Consider the following 20164-nt stretch of genomic DNA (forward strand, 5'->3'; position numbering starts at 1 on the left):
ACGGCGCTGCTCTCTCCATCGTTCCCGATAGAAATTTCAGTGTTCGTATTAAAGATAGTGGGCCGTGGCCCTCGTTAAACTTTAAATTGAAAAATACCGCCGGGTATATATCGCGTTATTGGAAAATTCCCTCCGCGCGCGCGCGTCAAAGAACTTTTTCTCCCCGCGGTGTGTTTTCGGTGCGCCGAAAGACAAAAATCAGATTTAAAGTATTCTGCGTTCGTGGACTTTCAGTCCACGTGGAATTGGATTTCGCGCGTTGAATATTGGATCGATTATAATAATCGCGCGTGAGGTATCGAGCTGTCGCAGAGCGCAATTCAGATTGCATTATTGCAACTGCTCTCAGGTAACAATCCCATTACATCGCGAGAATACGATACGTAACAAAATCGTGCTTCACATTGATTTGATCATGCCTGAAATCTTTCTCAAAGGAGTTTGCGTTATTCAAATTTTCCTTAAACTTATATTAGTTTACCATATTTATTACAAGTTTTACTTTGCACATTTATCGTACAAATTTTATTATACCTTATCTTATTATAATTTTATCTTTCGTATCTTCTTCTTATTCCCTATTAATTGTGTTATATAAAATTATGTTTAATTAAATTTTTATTGATGAGAAATAGGACAGAATTAAATATCAATTGTGTAAGTTTAATTGCTATTTCGAAAGAAGGCAGACATTAATTTTTGTTTGCAGTAAATCGCAATGAAATGATGGATTCTTCACAAAATATTAGAATCTCGATATCATTTAAAATGAAAATTTTTTTGATTATGAAACTTTTTTGATATAGTTAATCTTGAACCTTCTTTTTTACTTTTAAAAATTCAGAGTGATGCAAATAACTTTGCATCGCTCTATGATACGCGTTCGAGAAACCTGAAAATTTTGTCCAGTCTTTTAAGTATTACATAATCCCGCAGTGGCAAGCCGTCCTATTTCCATCGTGTTGCTTTTATGTAATATTCATTTAATGCTCCGAGTTGAGTATTCAGTGTCAGTAGCCACGGTAGAAGTACCTACGAAATATTTGCGATTCCAATGTTCGGTATTCTCGTGCATGTTTAAATAAATATTTCGACTAAAATTGATATCGAACTGACAAAAATATTCTCTATTCGATTTAATTGATATCGATTGAAAAAATACTAAATTCCGTTGAATATAATTATTTGAGAATTCGTTGCAGAAATAATTTGAAAAATTGATAAAAATTAGTTATAAATTACAGCAACAAATTTATCGTAGTGTTTAAACAATTTAAACTTTTTAAACTTTTTAATTTTAACTATAATTCGTTTTGTTGCAATATTCCAATTATACTTTAAATTTTTGAATAAATTTGAACAGCTAAAACATACAATTTATATAAAGTCTTTTATAATAGTTAAAAATAAAAAATAGCTAGGTGGAGAAAAACTTTTTATTTGGTTAAAAAAATATAAATTTAAATAACATAAATAACAATAAATTTATGAATAGATTTTCAATTAAAAGTCAATATATATCTCTTAACTAGTTATTTAAAATATTTTCAGTTATATTGGAATATAACGTAACGCCAACGTAAAGATAAATTTATTTTTGTTTATTTATTTTCTTCTATTTTTGTAAATTTATTTTCTTCGCAGAATTAATGCAGAAAAATAAGCCAATTCGTGTTGTATTTTATTGCGAAATAAAATCAATATAGAATAGTTCAACCTCCTGAAAAGTCAAAGCACAGGTAAATTCTATATGGTATATTTTAATTAAGTACAAAGAATGCAATAGTGGGCGATGTAATATATTTTAATTTTTTTCATATAAATGCAACTTTTTTTAGGATATTTTAACAGATTATTTTAATATTAAAATGTCAAACAGGTGAAATAAAATATCATATCTATTTAAATTCTGACAGAGAAAAGTTATTGCAATTTTTTTCAAACCAAATAATTAAAATTAATTTGTTTTTAATTTTTATTAACATAGATATTTTAATTTTGTTGATGTATCTTTAATTTTCATATCTTATGAACTTCTTTTGAATCCATCATATCGCACATGCATGAATTCGTTTCTTCTTATTCCTCAAAGACATCGATTAAGAAATACATTTTTTTTGCATGTGTGTGTGTGTGTGTGTGTGTGTGTGTGTGTGTGTGTGTGTGTGTGTGTGTGTGTGTGTGTGTGTGTGTGTATACACACCTGGCGATTTATCAGGATACAGTGGCAAACGAAATCCCGCATCGGCGGTGATTCGTCATCCCGTCCCGATCTCCCTCGTCCCTGCGCACCCTGTGCAGGCGCAATTATAAGCCGGCGCCCTCTCGACGTCGTTCGCGAGATCGGATAACGGGTCTCAGATTATATCAGTGTATCACAGTCCGCGGATCCGATGCGCGAACACCGCGATCAACCATTATTATCCCGATCGAACACACTCGCGTCGCGTGCCGCACTTCTCGCCATCGTGCCTCGCATCGCGGCGTTCATTCATTCATGCTTGGCTCGTGACGGTGGTTCCCCGTGAGAGCGCACGTGGGTGCCTACCCACCCCTCCCGCGATCACTTCGTTATATATCATAATATCACAATGGACGATTTTGTTTGTTAATAATCTCCTGGCGTTTACGATACGTGGTAGTAATCTTAAGCTTAGAAATCACAGTCGCGAATTGATAATTGGGTCCTCGTGCGTGCCCCCACGCGCAATGTATCTCGCGACGTCCTCGCCACGTCCACGTCGTTCACTGGGCATACTTCCTGCCTCTTTCGATGGCTTCCACCAAGGAAGAAGAGGAGCTACTCTCTCTCCTCTTCTGTCCCTTCCTCTCCGATTTCCCTATCGCACGCCGAGGACGATCTTCGTGGAGTCGATCAACGCGCGCGCACCTCCACGCTCTCCGGATTTCCGCGTCGATGACGATAACGATGACGATAACGCGAAGCTGGCGCGAGCTCTCGCCGGCTGTTTATCCTCTCTTCTCTCACTGCGGTTTGCTGCGGACGGATTGCTGCGTCTTCCTCTCCTCTAATGAGCCCGATCGCCGATCCCGACCTCGGCGGCGTTATCGATCATCCTCGCGCATATGTTCCCCAATTTCCCCTTGCGGAAACTTTCCTCGCGTTCGACACACAGGGATTCTCCTCTCTGCCCGAAATGTGCTTTCCGTTCTCGTCTTTGACTTCTCACTCGTGGGATAAGGAGAAGGACTACCACTCGACGTCGTCGAGCCGCCAAACGACGCGACTACCGAGTTGCGGGAAAGGTCGTACGACGGCAGCCACCGATCTCTGCGTTGCTGCGTCGCCGAGGGTTGTCTCTTGTCGTTGTCGCAGCCCTCGATTGCGTTTGATCGCCGCTATTACTGCTATTGACTCTGATCGACGACGGCTCGTATTGCTGTCCGTGCCGTGGCGCGTGTCCGCGCGCGAGCTCTTCCGCGGTGTTGACTTCCTGGGGGAGCGCGCGGCGCACGATGCCATCGTCCTCCCTGCGCCCGTGTCGATCGCCGACTGCGTGCCGGCACACACGACCACCTCGTCTCACGAAGACGAGGTCCGCCGAGGCGCGTGCTCTCAGTAGTCGCTCAGTGTCGCGACGGGGTGACGCGACAGGCGACTTTCCACGCGGGTTCTATCGTTGGATCGTATCGGTTGACCGTTGTCCACCTCTTCCTCGCGCCGACGATGCCTTGGGGGCTGCGTCCGAGGTTCGCCATAGCTCTACCTCTCTCGTTGTCCTGACGATCATGGAGCAGCATTGACGGGCGCCACTCTGATAATTCAGAGTCGTGAATCCGTACAAGATGTGCAAGGTGTCCGAGAAAGGGAGAAGTAATAGGAAAAAGAAAGTATCTTTTTGATATTCTCTTGATCTTGCAGTGAAGTAGCACTCTCATTAACATTCGTCTCCAAGAATCCGAATTGAGTTTTCAGAGCATCACCACGCGAGTCCTTACGCGATGACACGTTCACCTTCGGTCACGACGACGTAAGTTCAATCGCGACGTGCTGCTCTTCTTCCGTTGCACTCTCACTCGATCGCGACGGCTCGTCGCCGTCGTGGTGAATGCGAGCGCGTCACCGTTCGACGTCGCACTCTCACCGCGAATGAAACAGGATCTCGGTAGTCGCTCCGCCGAATCTGCTCGGTGATACACGACTCGCGTGACAGTGACACCGTCGTCGTTTCGTCGTCGTCGGCGTCGTCGTCGTTATCGTGATGATTGCCCTTGTTATTGACGTCCTTGTTCTTGTCCTTGTCCTCGTTCTCGCCCTTGTTTTCGTCCTCGTCCTCGTCCTTGTCGTCGTCGTCGTCGTCGTCGACGTCGTCGTCGTCGTCGTCGTCGTCGTCGTCGTCGTCGTCGTCGTCGTCGTCGTTGTTATCCTCGTCGTTACCACTGCAAGGACTTGCCTTGCTTTTCGCTTATTGGTAGAAAGATTACGTCGTCGTCGTCGTCGTCGTCGTCGTCGTGATAGTCGTCGTGGTGGTCGTCGTCGTCGTCGTCGTCGTCGTCGACGACGTCGTCGTTCAGGGATGATTTGGTTCAAACGAATACCGATGAACAGGATAGATGGACAGGATTCTACCGGGTGGCGGCTGCGATTCTTAACGAGGGCGATCGTCCGTCGAGTGCGCGACTCGCCGACAGCGATGATGACGACTTCGTGAATCGAGCGCGGGCGGAAACTGGCTGCTCGACGTCGGTTGGCCCCGGCTGGCGAATACCATACTCCGAACGCCACATTCGGTACCACGGTCGGTCCTCCTCCACGTTCCTCCGCCTCTCGCGCAAACTCTCCTCTCTCTATTTCTCTCCCCTCTCTCTCGCTCACTCGATTCTTCTCTCTCGACTTTTGCCAGGCAGTCTGTCCTTCTCCCTCTTGCTACCCATGTTTCCCTCTTCTCTTCTCTTTTTTTTTTTTTTTATTTTTATTTCGACTGATGTTTCTTCATAGAGTTTTTTACAAACGACTCCTCTTGCTTCCTCATCACTTTTCCCCTCTCGTTTCACAGATCTCCCTTCTTTTCACTTCCTCACTGTCTCTCTTGATCTCTTTTATCTTCTCTCTTTCTCTCTCTCTCTCTTTTCATCCCCTTCTTGCTCCTTCTCTCATCCGCCTCGCCCACTCGCACTCTCTTTCTCCTGTCATCCTCTATCGCGTGCTAGCCCATCGCACTCTCCGCCTATCGGAATTCCCAGTCATCTTTCGACCTCAACGCGGGACACGAAGCAACTATCCTTTTTGCTGCTACTACTGAAAGGGGACGACGGTGTGCACCAGTCCTCCGGTCGCCCTTATCGATCACGACGCATGCCGCGCGGATTTGCGAAGGGCCTCTCGTCCCCTCCAATTCTCACCGAGATGAGAAAGAAATTTCACTGTTCCCTTCTGTTCGTTCTATTTATTCTTCCATGTGTAAACTCAGCGAAAGAACGAGATGCACACGGTGGCGGTACCACGCGTGAGGGGGCAGGAGGGCGAAGAGCGTGGCGCTGTTATGTGTCTGTCTACCCGTCCGTCCGTCCGTCCGTCCGTCTGTTCGTCTGTCTGTCCGTCTAAATGATAGCGTGTACGTACTGCCTGTACAGCAGCCGTGTTACATATGCAAACGTAATCCCGACACGTCGATGTTGGGCGGCTGATAGCCGGCCTCGCACTGCTCCCCCGATATGGCTACGCGCCGTGACAACAGCAGCAGCCCGGCCGTGCGTTCTCCATTCCCCTCGCGCCACCCTCGGGGCGAAAAATCGCCACCCTCTCGCCACGACGACCCGGGCGCCGCGCCACGTTGCTACTTGGAAGCGATTGAGACGTGGGTCCCTGGTACAGAGTCTCTCCAGGAGTCTCCGTTTTTTGGCGGTTCTTGATATTTCTATATCTCTTGTCTGTCTGAAAAAAAGGAATAAAAGCTGCTTATATAAAACATTTCGTGAAAGAAAATATACTATATTTTTCACAAAAAGATTTTTTGAAGGTACATATATTTGTGAAGAAGTAGTTTACTAAGAAACGTGTTTATTTAAATTATTTATATTAATCTGATGGTGTTACAAATTGATCTTTATTACGTTGGAATTAAAAATCATGATCTTTATTGACGAAAAATATTGGTTTTTAACGGTGGCAGGATGCACGAGTTTCTATCGATGGAATGTAATACGATTGTACTATTTTAAGTATCGTTTGCTTCCTTCTATTTCCGAGAAGGCCATCATGTATCACACTCCATTTAACCAATCAGTTTGGAAATGCAATCAGTTATCGCGTGCACTCAGTCCTGCCTACTTGAAGTCACTAACGTAATCTTGCTTCATATCTACTGTTTTGACTATACAGTAAAATATATGTTCAAAAAAATGTTCGTATTGGCGTTTAAGAAAATATTTGTATCATTTTAGATAATAAATCTATTAAGTAAAAAATAAATAATTTGTTTCTGTACTAGTACTTTCTATATTATTTTTATCATTTTTCAAATTGATAAAACTACTCGAGAGCTACATCGATGAAAGTCAAACGGTTTTTCTCTTAATTTCTAAGATATATAAAAATATATTAGAATTAATCCTGTACTTGTCATTTATCTACCTCTTTACGATATGTATCTACCTCTTATATATATCCAATTTTTTACTTGTGAGGACATATATGATATTTTTATAAATAGAGGCAAATTGTATCGTATTCCACGATTATCCTCTAGCAAAATTTAATTTAATCTGAAACGTTTACGTTTCTCTGATTCAAGCGCGAATATGTAACATCTTGTGTCTCGAGGCCTGCCGATAACGGGAGGAACAGAGGGCGAGAGAGAGAGAGAGAGAGAGAGAGAGAGAGAGAGAGAGAGAGAGACAGAGAAGGAGAAACGGAAGCGACGTCCTCAATCGAGCGACGTCGATTCATTGTCTGACGAATGCGATACCGTGACTACTTACAGAAGATATAGGGTGACCGTAAATTTGCGCTCACATTCTATTCTCTTCAGAGAATGCGACGTTCGCTCTTACATCTCTAAAATATCAAGAACGAGATTAATATATTCTGTAAAATTGAAATGACGCACATGAAATTTTAATTTCCAACGCAAACAGAACTCACGCAAAATCATTCGCGGACCATCGCCGGTAGTTCGCCATCCCGATAGCAAATTTTGTAAATTTTAAACAGCTCGATTCGATAATAACAATTGTATAAAAATGGAATCGTGATATTTTATGTGCAATTTTTATACGATGTATATTTTTATTAAATATATACACAAAAAAGTGTAATTATTTTTTATGTAATAAATATATTTATCAAAATTATGTGTTCATGTCTTGTACTCTTGTGCCTGCTGTCAGAATAAACGTGAATTTCCCGCGAATAAAATTCACATGACGGGGCAAATTGTAACGTAATAACATCGCTGTTGTAAAACGCAAAGTTCACTGTAGAATAGAAATGTCGGAAACGTGTAGAAGTGACTCTTATTCATATCGCGATGGCGTCTAAGCGGCTTACTTGATTCTATTCTTGGCGTGTCCAGAATAGAACTCTAAATCTAACGCTGCGCATAAGTACGAGCGATAATTTTTTTTACAAATATATGTTACCTAAATACGGGTGCAATAACGTAATTGCTTGCTTTATTTTTGGAGAACACGCGAAAGGATCTACCGATTATCCGCGCAACGAAACTTTGAAAATGAAAGACAGTACTCGGAGTGACATCTCGCGGCCTTTTCTAACAATTGTCTGTGCATTAAATTTGATCTGTGATTAAATTTTTTTCTAATAGTTTTTTTTAACAGAGAGATTATTTGAGAAAAACCAAATTACAGTAAAAATAGAATTGAAAAGTTTAATAACTCCTGCGTTAAATAATTGAAAAGTTGGATTGGATTGAAGACACTTAAATCATCAACGATGAAAACTTTCCAAAAGAAAAAAAAGAGAGAAAAGCCGATTAGTTTAATGTAATTAATATATCAAGTGATAACATTTTGTTAATAGAATTATCAATTTTTTTGTTGGTTGACACGTAGGAAACAACATTACATTAGGAACAAACAAGATTACGAATTTTGTTGTAAGCGATTCCGTCAGCTGAATTAATCGCCGATTAAGTTAATCAGAATTTAAGTTGTCCAAAGTTGGTTAATGAAACTGAATAATGTATTATTTCTATGAATGTAGATTAACTTTAATATTGATTTAACTTTCTTCTTCTTTTTTTGAGCTCTAAAAGTTAGAAAATGTTAAATAATAAATTTCTAGATTGCTTTAATCTCAGTCTAATCTCTCTCTTTTAATTTCAAGAATTAAAAAAAAAATGAAGAGTTAAATTCCACCACGTAGATTAACTTTAATCTCGGTTTAACGTACTTTATATCTTTTTCTAATTTCAAAGATTAAAAAAATAAAGAATAAACTTCCATCAATGTAGATTAACTTTAATCTTGATTTAACTTGCTTTCCGTAGTTCTAAAAAAGTAGATAAAGACAAAAAGTAAAAACCTCAATCATCCAGATTAATTTTTAATCTCGGTTTAACTTATCTTTTTGTTTTCAAGGAAAAAAATAAAGAATAAAATAAATCTATTCTTCGAAATTAGTGTTAATCCACATTGATGGTAGAAACGGACGATACCGGAGGAGGAGGAGGATAACCAAGTGAACCCTTCATCACCTCGGGTCTCTCGCGAGAAGATTCTCCGCGCGCCTGTTAGATACCGCCGGCGCGGCGCGGAAGGAGAGCATCGCGTTGCATCACGTTGCGTCGCCTCTTCCTTCCATCTCGTTCGCGGCCTCGATGGATCGACAGATCGTTCGGCGGTATCGATCGGCGTATAGTCGGGTACAGTCTGTCAGATTTATTGGTCCTCGTCTCCGCGCGCGTTTCGCAGCACTTTCCTCCCACGGGAATCTCGACGGCGACACGAGTTATGCCAGCGCGACAATTATCGCGTTGCACGGCATATACGTAGCAACGTGCGTTACTCCGATCGCCGAGTCCACATCGTCGTCGTCGTCGTCGTCGTCGTCGTCGTCGTCATTGTCGTGTCGCAAGCTCGCAATCGTCCCGCAGGCTCGTTTCTATCCTCCCCGTTCTGCCCCGTTCCCCGCCCCTTTCATCCCACCTGGAGAATTACAACAAACCACGAGCCATTTCGCTACCTCCTGGATCCCCGAGGGCAGACGTGTCTCTCCCCATACAATCCGCGATGACGGAAACCAACGGGACCGCGAATCTCAATACAAAGAACGGCAACTTCATCTGTGGCGTAGTGGAAGGTATGTGCGAAGGAACGCGATCCGCGGTGCGATGGTGTGGCATCTCTCTTCTCTTATGGTGTGACATTGGTACGTCTTTCGTTTTCAGGTATTTAACATATTTTCGTTATTCACAGGTTTCTATGGACGACCATGGACTACCGAGCAACGAAAGGATCTTTTTCAAAAGTAAGGTCACATTACAAGTGTATTTATATCAAGAAAAAATTCACGAAGATGAAATATTAATGATAAACTTTTTTAAGAGACTGATAGTTTCTGCTATAAACTAAAGTTATCTGCTTTTGATCCAGTGGCAAATTAACAAAAATAAATTTATATATATTTATCAACAAATTCTTAGTAAATCTAACAATACTTTTTTTGTTTAAATTTTTATTGACATTGATGCTAAGATATTTGAAATACTGTTATATTACCTTTTGATAATTTTTATATTATTTTATTTTTTATTAGAGCACAAGGAATTGTTTTTTACTCTTTGAATGCATTAATTTTTTCTATCTATTTTGAATTATGTTAATATATTAATAATATATATTGATAATTGATTATTAATTATAAATTATGGATATTACCAGGTTAAAGAAGTGGGGAATGGATTCTTACCTGTATGCACCGAAAGACGATTACAAACATCGTGCATATTGGAGAGATTTGTATACAGTAGAGGAAGCTGAACATCTGACTGGTTTAATCACAGCTGCTAGGGAATATGGAATAACTTTTTATTATGCTTTATCTCCGGGATTAGATATCACATATTCCAGTTCAAAAGAAGTCACTGCTTTGAAGAGGAAGCTGGAACAAGTCAGTCAATTTGGTTGTACAGCATTTGCATTATTATTCGACGATATAGAGCCAGAAATGAGTGAAGCTGATAAAGAAATATTTCAATCATTTGCACATGCTCAAGTATGTCATCTAAGTTTGTATATAATTACACATTTTTGTATTTATATATTTTATAATATATATTTTCTAATATCTCTCTTATTATTTATAGGTTTCTGTTACAAACGATATTTTCCAACATCTTGGCCAACCTCGTTTTCTTTTATGCCCTACACAATACTGCGCGACACGCGCTATGCCAAATGTCGCATCTTCGGAGTATCTCAATACCCTTGGAAGCAAATTAGCTCAAGAAATTGATATAATGTGGACTGGACCTAAGGTTATATCGAGACTTTTAACTGTCGAATCCATCGAAGAAATCACAGAAGTGCTCAGGCGACCACCTGTTATCTGGGATAATTTACATGCCAATGATTATGATCAGAAGAGGGTGTTTCTTGGACCGTATTCTGGTCGTTCTCCTGATCTTATACCTAAGCTTAGAGGAGTTTTAACTAATCCTAATTGCGAATATGGAGCGAATTTTATAGCAATTCATACATTAGCTCAATGGAGTAGATGTAATGTGGATGGAAAGAGAGATTTAAGTTTAAGTAAGATTTTCTCTATATTATATTTTATAAATTTTTCTTGTTTCTTATAAAATAGTCTTTAGAGAGAAAAAACATGTTGCAAGAGTAATTGGAAATCGAATTTGAGATTTATATTTTTCAACCAATCTGCTTTGTACATTTAATAATTTAGTGCAAGAGCACAAAAAATAAGAATTATTCTCTATTGCAGATGATACTGTATCAGCAGACATTAAACTAGAAACCGAAACAGAGGATGGTGTTCTTGGCGAAGATGTTCCTTCGACATTATCGCCAAATATGTATCATCCTCGACATGCTCTGAAAAACGCAATTAGCGAATGGTTATTAGAATTTAATAAGAAGAAAGCAGCTTGGGGAGTAATAGCCAAGCCGCAACCGTGCGTCGCGCCTACGATACCTATCCCAATAATCCCTTCTGTGAATACGTGCATGAGTCTTACATCAACTACAACAACTACGGTTCCTGCCACGCCTACGCCTGGAGCAAATTCTAATCATCTTCAAGCATTGGCCGAAGTTTGCTCGAGTGTAACAGCTAGCGATAGTTTTGTGCAACCTCCATCTGGACCTGTGATGAATTCCTTAGTGTCAGATATAAAAGTTGTTAGCGAGCCTGTCCTGACTACGTTATCTACCAATATGAGTGGTGAACCACCCTCGACAGGATTATCTTCTATAGAACCTATGGACTGTAATACGACACCAAACAATTCGCCGGCGCACATAGCAAAAATTCCAGCGGAAGATGACGCTATGGTAGATAACACTTCTGTAAGTTGTTAAACATTTTTGAAAATTTGATTATGCATGTATAACCGAGTGATTCTATTTGTCAGACATGCAGTGAAGCTTCTGGAAGTATGCAAGTAGAAATGGATGGCACTTCTCCCACGGTCAATGGCACGCAAATGATTATAGAAAACGATAGCGAGAATCACGAGAGTTCCGATAATGCGGACGCGGTATCCCAGGAACCCGTGGATATCGAAAAACAACTTATACATGAGGACTTATCGCTTTTATGCGATCTATTTTACTTACCATTTGAGCATGGAGGTCAAGGAATTCAATTATTGCAAGAATTTAACTGGTTGAAAAGCAATGCTCATGTTGTTATGAAGAAGTCTAAAGAAGAAGAATCTGTGTCTGAATCAGACGTGAGTTACATTGAAAAGAAAATTTATTTATTTCAAAAATTTGCTTTTTATATATATATATATATATATATATATATATATATATATATACATGTAATATATGTAATATATATGTATGTAACTAGATTGAAGAATGGCATCTTCGTGCAGCTAAATTGAATGATATGTGTAATGCGGTAAATAGATTATTCCAAAGACTCACGTATTGTAATAATCGTGAGTTATTGTACGATTTATATGCGTACGTATGGGATATGAGAGGTGTTGTGTCTCTTCTAAATAGTTACGTAAAATGGCTAGGTAAGTTGCATTTGATTCATATATGAGATATTATCTGATATATTGACAGTACTAAAAGTACATTACATTAAATGTTCTTCCGAACAATTTGTTTTTTCGAACTAAACAATTTTCCAACTAAACAATTAGCAAATAAAATTACAATGTAACAGTGATTTTACAATGAAAATAATTATTGTTTTTAAAAAGGTTTTTTTTATAAATTTTTTAATAAATTTATATTAAAATTATTAAAATAATCTTCAAATTAAATAAATTTTTCTATTTTGAAATTAATTACTATTAATATTACATGCAATATTAATCCTTGTCAATTATCAGAAATATATGTGAAGCAAGATGAAAATTTTGATAAATATATAGTTTTGCTATTATTTTTATTATACATAAAGAAAGTCTGTTTGAAATGCTAGTATGCTGGTAAAGATATGCATGTGCAAGTCAATAATACTACTAATTCTTTTAATTTTAAGTATACACGCGAATATCTATTGGATATTCCAGTAACAATCAAATATTCAAATAGTTGTTCATCTTATAAAAATTTGCCTTTTCGAGCTTAAATTCAATTGAGTTTGAAATTACATCCATTGTACTGAAGACAAGTGCTGTTGTTGACTTCTCTCAGAAATATTATAATTTACTACTTATACTTATATTTCAGAACAAAAGTGTCTTGCGTATCGGTAAGTGAACGTTACCTTATTTTTTGTTACCTAATTCTATCTTTTTACAAGGAAAATCTTCTTTTTTAATAATTGGATTAATTGTAAGGTCAGTATGTACATAATAATATTTGCTAATTATAGTTGTTAAGATATGATTAAATTGTTTAATATTAACTTTATATGAAATTTTAACTAAAATCTTGAATCAATTATGTATTATAAACATTTAATATATTTAATACTAAGAATTTATATATACATATTACTTCTACAGAGCTAACAATATGATATATATTGTTATATTTCCTTGTAAATTGATATAATGCTGCGAAATCTTTTTTTACATATCTGTTTTCTGAAATCCGTAAATTACTGATTGATATATGATATATGATCTTATATAATTTTTTTACAATATATTTAACATCGCTTATGTATGCTAGATAAGTGAAAAAAATTTATTTGCTTTTTGCTTAAACAATATGTAATTGTTTTGGGTATATCTAACACAATTATATAAAATATATTTTTTTAAAAATTTGTTTAAAAAGAATAACTTTAATGAAATATTAACAGTGGATTCTTTTGTTTATTTATCGTGCTTATAAAAAATTATAATCTTATATAATTTTTAAAATTTACACATAGTATTAGTAAAAATTATCAGTAATATTCGGAAACGCACTTGCCACAATCTGCATATTCGTGAATACTTGATATGCATTTATTTCTGCGCATTAGAAATAAATGCATCGCATTGTGCGCGTAGGGAAAACTTTGCCATAAGTCAGAATTATAACATACTTATATTTCTATTCACTAAATATTTTTAGAAGACAAAATATATGAATAGATAGAAATTAAATGAAATATATTATAATAAAATGAAATTAAATAAATATAATATAATATAAGGTACATATTCATACAAATACATACAATTGACATTTATTTGATAATTTTTAGTTTTTTTATCTTCATTTTTATATCTTTTTGAAAACGATTCTGACTAATGGCCGCTGATTTATTTTAATGATTTTATATAGGCAAGCCACAACATCTATACATCTTTCTGTTTAATAAAATTATTACGCAAAATATATAGATAGATTAATATATAGATTTTATACCTTCCGAAAATTTAATATCTGTGTTTAAAATTATTTAATTCATCTATCTCATAAATGATGTACGATGATATTTCTAATTAAAAATATGAAATAAATTGATGTGGCTTTCCCATGCAATGGCGAAAAGATCATTTGTAGCAATGGCGAAAATGGTGATTTTATGAGATGACATTCAACAGCATCTTTATGGAGGATGAACAAATACTGGACATAAAAATAATTTTCTACCAGCTATTAACATATCAATCGACTTTCTTTACAGATAACGTGAAACAGGAGTTTGTTCTATTTTGTGTATGCTATTATATTAAAATTGTTCAGGTGGAAAATTGTGTATAATTTATATTATCTATACATATTTTTCTATAAATTATTTCTTTTGATTTAAAATTACTTATTGCAAAATTGTATTAAAGAAGTGTAAGATCTATACTCTGAACATTCTCCTGTGAAATGTAAATGTATCAGGATCAGTATATAGCTTTGATTCATTTACTAACTCGCATTTCTGTGTTTTTTTGTCTTGTTGATAGCGTTTGGCAGATTCCCATCAACGATGACAACGTTTACCCAGGGCAGCTACACATGTATGCGGTTTAACAATCTTTTTGAGTAACACAGCAGAAAGCGCGCGAAATAACAAAGTTTCAAGCATTGCAGTGATAGTTGCATTTTTAAATTTTTTGTTTGGGACTTTACAAAAGATGATATTGTCTCGTTTGACGCGAGCAAGAAATGTAGAAGCAGCGTTGCAACAGCTCGAAAAATCAATGTGCAACATGAAGCACATTTATTTTCGCGGTTTTGCTACATGATGGACATATTTTCTATAGCGCAAAGATTATATATACATATATATTCATGTTTATTCTTATTATTTTATATAAAATTATAACACGCTATTTGTTTTGTTTTATAGTTTTTCACACATCGCTATATTTTGATGATAATTTTAATATTAATATTTTTCTTTATTGGATTAATTTCTCATGCAATGTACAATAATTTATTGTTTGGATATAATTACTTATAAACCTCTTTTCTTTTATATATTTTTTGATTTGAAGAGATATAAATAGTTTACACACATATCAATTTTAACATATTTTCTCACATACACTTATCAATTTTAATATATTTTTGCGTTTTTGAAGTAGGTCCATCAAAGAATCACGTATAATTGGCACAATTTAGCAAACAGAAAGTTATAAACTCTTGAACATTTCCTGTCTGCAAATCGTGATCTTTGATCATTTGCGATAAGATATTTTGATTTGTAAATACATAACAATGTCCTATGGGTTAATAATGGTATTATGATATATAAAAATATCTATTTTTTATCTTAAATGATCAATGTTCCTATGCTCCTTTTGCCAACTTGCCCAATTAATTTCTTTTACTTAGTTTCAGAAATATATTCTTCAGTCTCAGAAACCGTATTATTTTCAGGCGTGATAAGAATTTTATTTCAGGCGCATATTGGCAAACTGGACTATAATTTCACCTTTCCTAAATCCTAAATCTTAATCCAATGCTTCAAGAGTTTAGCATTGCGCGAGCTTTGGTGCAACATGTATGAAACTTTTGATTTTTTTCTCTATTTACACACTAATGTAACTTATCTATAAAAAATAGAATATTTTTATACAATTTAAAATTTCTTGAATTATACATAAGCTTTTGGCTTTATATTATATATTCAATTAGATATATCTTCTGTAAAATTTACTTCTTTCAATTCAATTTTACTTCTTTGTTTTAAATCTGTAAAAATTGATGCACCTTAGTTATCCGATTGGAGATGTGAATAATTCTTTCTCTCATACTCCAATTGACATGGAACGAAAGAGTATTCCGAAATAAATGAGAGAAATGTGTGACATTTCCAATCGAATTGTACCTTTGCATGTTAAAGATTTAAGCAAAATTGATGCCCAGAGCAGTGGAGGCCAATTGAAATTAAACTACACGCATAACGCGCGAATTTAACTCCAGCTTTTCATGATTTATTAAAAGCGATTCTATGTCTTGGGATAGGGTTCTCAAGTGGTTGGAAAGAAACATTTATGAGCGGGGAACAAGAGCCATGGGTTTTTCGTGGTGGACTTACGGCTGATTTGCAGGTAATCAATCGTTTATATTCGTTTATATTGTAAGAATGATACGACGCATTGAAGAATATTATTTGTATGTTTAGAGATTAATTCCAGTCGATAGTGGTAATGATTTATTCGTCTATAAAGCACCGGAAGTGCCCAGTAGTAAAATATATACAATTCGGCCATATTTACCAAGTGATGAAGAAGCGGTTTATGCAGTGTGTAATCAAATTAATAATTGTACGGTCTCATCGGCTATAGCAGACAGGTCTGTATAATAATCAATATATCATTTATTTATCTTTTAAAATAAATTATTCTGAGTACATATTTGTCTATGTAGACTTATTGGAGGATTCCTAACATTGAGTCCGGAATTATGTATGGTTGTTGAGGATGAAAATGGCGTAGCGGGTTATGCAGTAGCTACATTAAATGTAAAGTCATACAATCAGAAAATGTCTGTTTCATGGATTCCTGAGCTGCGAATGAAGTACCCCTTAGATAATAGCATTAGCGAGTTGCCACAAAATGTTCAGGTAAGGAAGTATTAACGATTTTATCTATATTTTATATATATTTTATTCATGATACTGATAATTTTCAAATAAAAATTACAGGATGCCATTCAGTACTTCCATTCGTTTATTCCGGATGTATCGGAACAATTATGCAGACAGCACCCATCAAAACTTGTATGTGCTATATTACCAAGTGTGACAGATCAGTCTGTTTGTAAACGTTTAGTCACCTGCGTTCTTGCAGCTTTAAGAGCAAATGGTAAGAGCTTTTTATCGAAACTTGACGAAATAGAGAGCTTGATTTTTATCGAAAATTGATTACGCTTTTCAGAGTAGAAATACTAAATACCATTCAATGTTTTATGTTTCTAATGCATAAATGTATATTTATTTCAGGCTCTTTTGGAGTACACACGACAATGTTATTAACGGATAAAGAATCTCACGAATTCTATGGCAAGTTAGGATTCGTTGATTTGAATCCAGCACATGAAGAATATCCTGGAATTAAAACTATGTGTAGAAGTTTCTAACAAAGAATTAACGCTCCCATGATCCTCGTCAACAAAGTATACTTACTTGGACCATCTCCTAAGAAAACGATGCTTTCTTAGGATAGCTTCTAAAACATAGAGATAGTAATAAAATTGAACGCCTTTATTCAAAACCTTTTAAAATGTAAGTATATGCAGTATGTCAGCGCGATAAATTAAAAAGTAAGTGTACTTTTTTGAGAATATTCGCGACCGGAAACATCAGTGTAATACACATTATATGCGATATAATCTTTCTCATAGTATCGAAACCTTTAAGCGTATTTGATACAAATGTATACATATGTATATATATATATATGATATAACTATAATGCTAAGTTTTAATAGTGATATTTCTACTAGATTAAAAAAGATTAATAAGCGTATATAGTGCAATAATCAGATTTGTTTTCAGTATAACAATAAAAAAAATTGCATTCTATACTTTATTAAGTCATGTGTATGTATTATTACAATATACATATTACTATACATATTACTATACATATTACTATACATATTTCACAATACCTCACTGGTTTAAATCTGATTGGAATCCTTTTTGAATGTGGTATGTATATAAAATTCTCTATATGTGTGTGATGAAAGGCCAGTGTGTTCATTAATGAATTGTTAAAACTTTCAAATTTATTGAAAAATATTTTCTTATCAAAATGATGTATAAGACTAACTAATTTTAAAGAGTACACTTTTTTTTAATATTATAATGCTTATAATATATATATATATATATATACACACATCATATATATATATATATATACACACATCATAACATTATGCTAGAAATCATGATGTACGATTCAGATTTTAAATAATTAGTAATTTTAATTTATATCTGATAATCTGGTGTATATTATGTATCAATATATTTAGTATTTACTGTGCTCAAACAAACTTGTAATATATGCATTGAAATAGTTTCAGTAGTTTTTAGGTGTTTTACGTATAATCTTACATAATCTTACATAATTTTTACTATACATTACAATCGGCTCTATAAAACAGCAATACACATGTGTATTTTTTTTAACGCCACGCAATTTGTGATTTGTATTTCGAAAATCATGGTACATACTAAATTTAAAAATCATAAGAATTTAATCATAGGAATTCATAATTTTCAAATGTTACACATTATTTCGAATGATTGTATGTATAATTTATATAGTAGGATTCTATATATTAATCAATATAACATTTATAATGATTTATATCCTTTAATCTCTTCAAAAAATTATTAAATGTTAAATGATATACAACAAATATGAATTCTAAAGCTGTACATTCTCTATGCATTATTCATGAATTTTCATACTGATAGTAAATTGCACATCTCAAATGAATCGAATATAATCTGGCGCTAGCTTTGTAACGTGAATGTGAATGAAACTACAAAATGTGATAGAAAACATTTACATAAAAATATCATTACTTGTAATCTATTACTATTAGATATATATTAAACATTTTTTTTCCATACTAATTCTATATTATAAATGTTTCTTTAAACTTGCGTACTATTAAGATTGCATATATCAAAATATCAGTAATAATAATTTTTTTTGATTGAATAATTTTTCTATTTTTTTCTAGATATTTATATAAAAACTGAATACATTCAATACATATTTCTCTGAATAATTTGGAAATTATATAATTTTTTAAATTTGCATTAATTCTTATAGATAGAAAATTACGTATTGCAGCACAAATGTTGGAAATAATAATATATTTAGGACTTACATTTTCTTTTTAAATGATTAATTTAATAATTAATTATTTTATATTTTATTTATGTTTAAATTATTTGATATTTATTGTAACTATAAATTATTAGTTTTTTGCAGTTGATTTCAATATAACAATAAAATGGTATAACAATAAAAAATCATTAATAGGGAACAATGTTAATCATAAATATCTTTTGTGATAATAATCTTTTTTTATGAAAATGTTAAAACTATATTATTTTATTTATGCTTTAATTTATTTTTAATCAAAATCTATTCATTTAATATTCTAAAGTAACAAATATATTTTACTTAAACATAATTTCTGATAACTTTTGCTACTTATTATCATTAAGTAATATAAAATGCATTAATAGCCAGAAAAATAAATTTTTATGTTAACTAGTAAACTTAACTAGTAAATGAATTTAAAATGAATTTAAAATAAAAAACACGATATCATAAGAATATAGTGTGCGTTATATACGTAAGAAGTATTTGAGTGATTCGTTTATTATTTCTTTAGATATGCATAAATAAGTTTGTTATTATAAGTTAAATACATTTATATAATGTATGAAGTGTGTGATTTACTTATTATATCCCTAAGAAGATAATAAGTTTATCATTAGCTGTACAAGTTAAATATATTATAATGTATGAAATGTATAGAATTAATATAAACTATAACTTAATAAGGCTATAAAAATATTAATTATAGGAAATCTTATAGATTATTTGCCTTACATCTATTGTAGGTACTGACTATAGTAATAACTTGCTATTAACTATGCTGTTTAAGAATTTTGTGCCGTATCTTCAAACCTTATAAAGCTTCATTATAAGTGCCATGTATAAAAAGGAAATCCATGGTTGTCGCACAGATTTATATAGATTTATATGCTTTTACTTCTCGTGTTTTAGTGACAATTATTGCTTTTAGGATTTTTATACTAGATATCCGATATGATGAAAAATATTGAATATGCACTGACAAGGAAATTGGAACGAATATATGAGTTTTCTTGCAAAATTATTTTAATTTTTACAAATATCTTTGGAATGTATATTTTTTTTTAAACATAAGATTTCTTAAAATTCATTTTACGTATTATTGATTATATACAATTTTCATAATATAGAGCTCATTTCTTTTCCAATTATTTTGACATGTGCTATCAAAATTGAATATGAAATTTATATTGTAGTACATATGATTAATGTTTTATTTAAATAAACTCAAGAGACTGACATTGAAT

The 20164-nt window shown here is 34.3% G+C and overlaps 2 protein-coding genes across 13 annotated transcripts in view; one reads left to right on the forward strand and one right to left on the reverse strand.

Moving 5' to 3' along the window:
• Ih (hyperpolarization activated cyclic nucleotide gated potassium channel Ih) overlaps positions 1 to 5802 on the reverse strand; it is a 139898-nt gene extending 134096 nt beyond the window's left edge. Inside the window, exon 1 of one of the 10 annotated variants that reach the window (XM_089078978.1) lies at positions 2204 to 5802. The gene's annotated coding sequence lies outside the window, so the exon portion shown is untranslated. The remainder of the gene's footprint in view (positions 1 to 2203) is intronic. The other 9 variants (XM_089078919.1, XM_089079134.1, XM_089079337.1 and 6 more) reach the window with 9 other exon arrangements.
• Positions 5803 to 8729: 2927 nt separating this feature from the next.
• Oga (O-GlcNAcase) lies at positions 8730 to 20163 on the forward strand. Of its 3 annotated transcripts, none has more exons than XM_089079692.1 (13): positions 8730 to 9283; positions 9400 to 9451; positions 9865 to 10198; positions 10290 to 10734; positions 10925 to 11493; positions 11574 to 11894; positions 12020 to 12194; positions 14526 to 14579; positions 16033 to 16118; positions 16193 to 16362; positions 16438 to 16633; positions 16715 to 16874; positions 17012 to 20163. In XM_089079692.1, the coding sequence occupies exons 1-13, from the start codon at positions 9214 to 9216 to the stop codon at positions 17146 to 17148; spliced, it is 2769 nt and encodes a 922-aa protein (XP_088935818.1). In that variant the 5' UTR covers positions 8730 to 9213; the 3' UTR covers positions 17149 to 20163. The 3 variants fall into 3 exon arrangements, with proteins under 3 accessions (XP_088935818.1, XP_011641790.2, XP_088935851.1); XM_011643488.3 differs by having other exon boundaries at positions 8732 to 9283; positions 10925 to 11508; XM_089079725.1 differs by lacking the exon at positions 14526 to 14579 and having other exon boundaries at positions 8732 to 9283; positions 10925 to 11508.
• Position 20164: the final 1 nt, after the last annotated feature.

Source organism: Pogonomyrmex barbatus, unplaced genomic scaffold (genome assembly GCF_055798465.1).
Source record: "Pogonomyrmex barbatus isolate J1 unplaced genomic scaffold, ASM5579846v1 scaffold1, whole genome shotgun sequence".
NCBI classification, from domain to species: domain Eukaryota; kingdom Metazoa; phylum Arthropoda; class Insecta; order Hymenoptera; family Formicidae; genus Pogonomyrmex; species Pogonomyrmex barbatus.

Coding starts and splice junctions, on each gene's coding strand:
- Oga (XM_011643488.3), top strand. CDS start 9,214: ATGACGGAAACCAACGGGACCGCGAATCTCAATACAAAGAACGGCAAC. Junction 9,284..9,399: donor CATCTGTGGCGTAGTGGAAG/GTATGTGCGAAG, acceptor CGTTATTCACAG/GTTTCTATGGACGACCATGG. Junction 16,634..16,714: donor AGTTGCCACAAAATGTTCAG/GTAAGGAAGTAT, acceptor TAAAAATTACAG/GATGCCATTCAGTACTTCCA.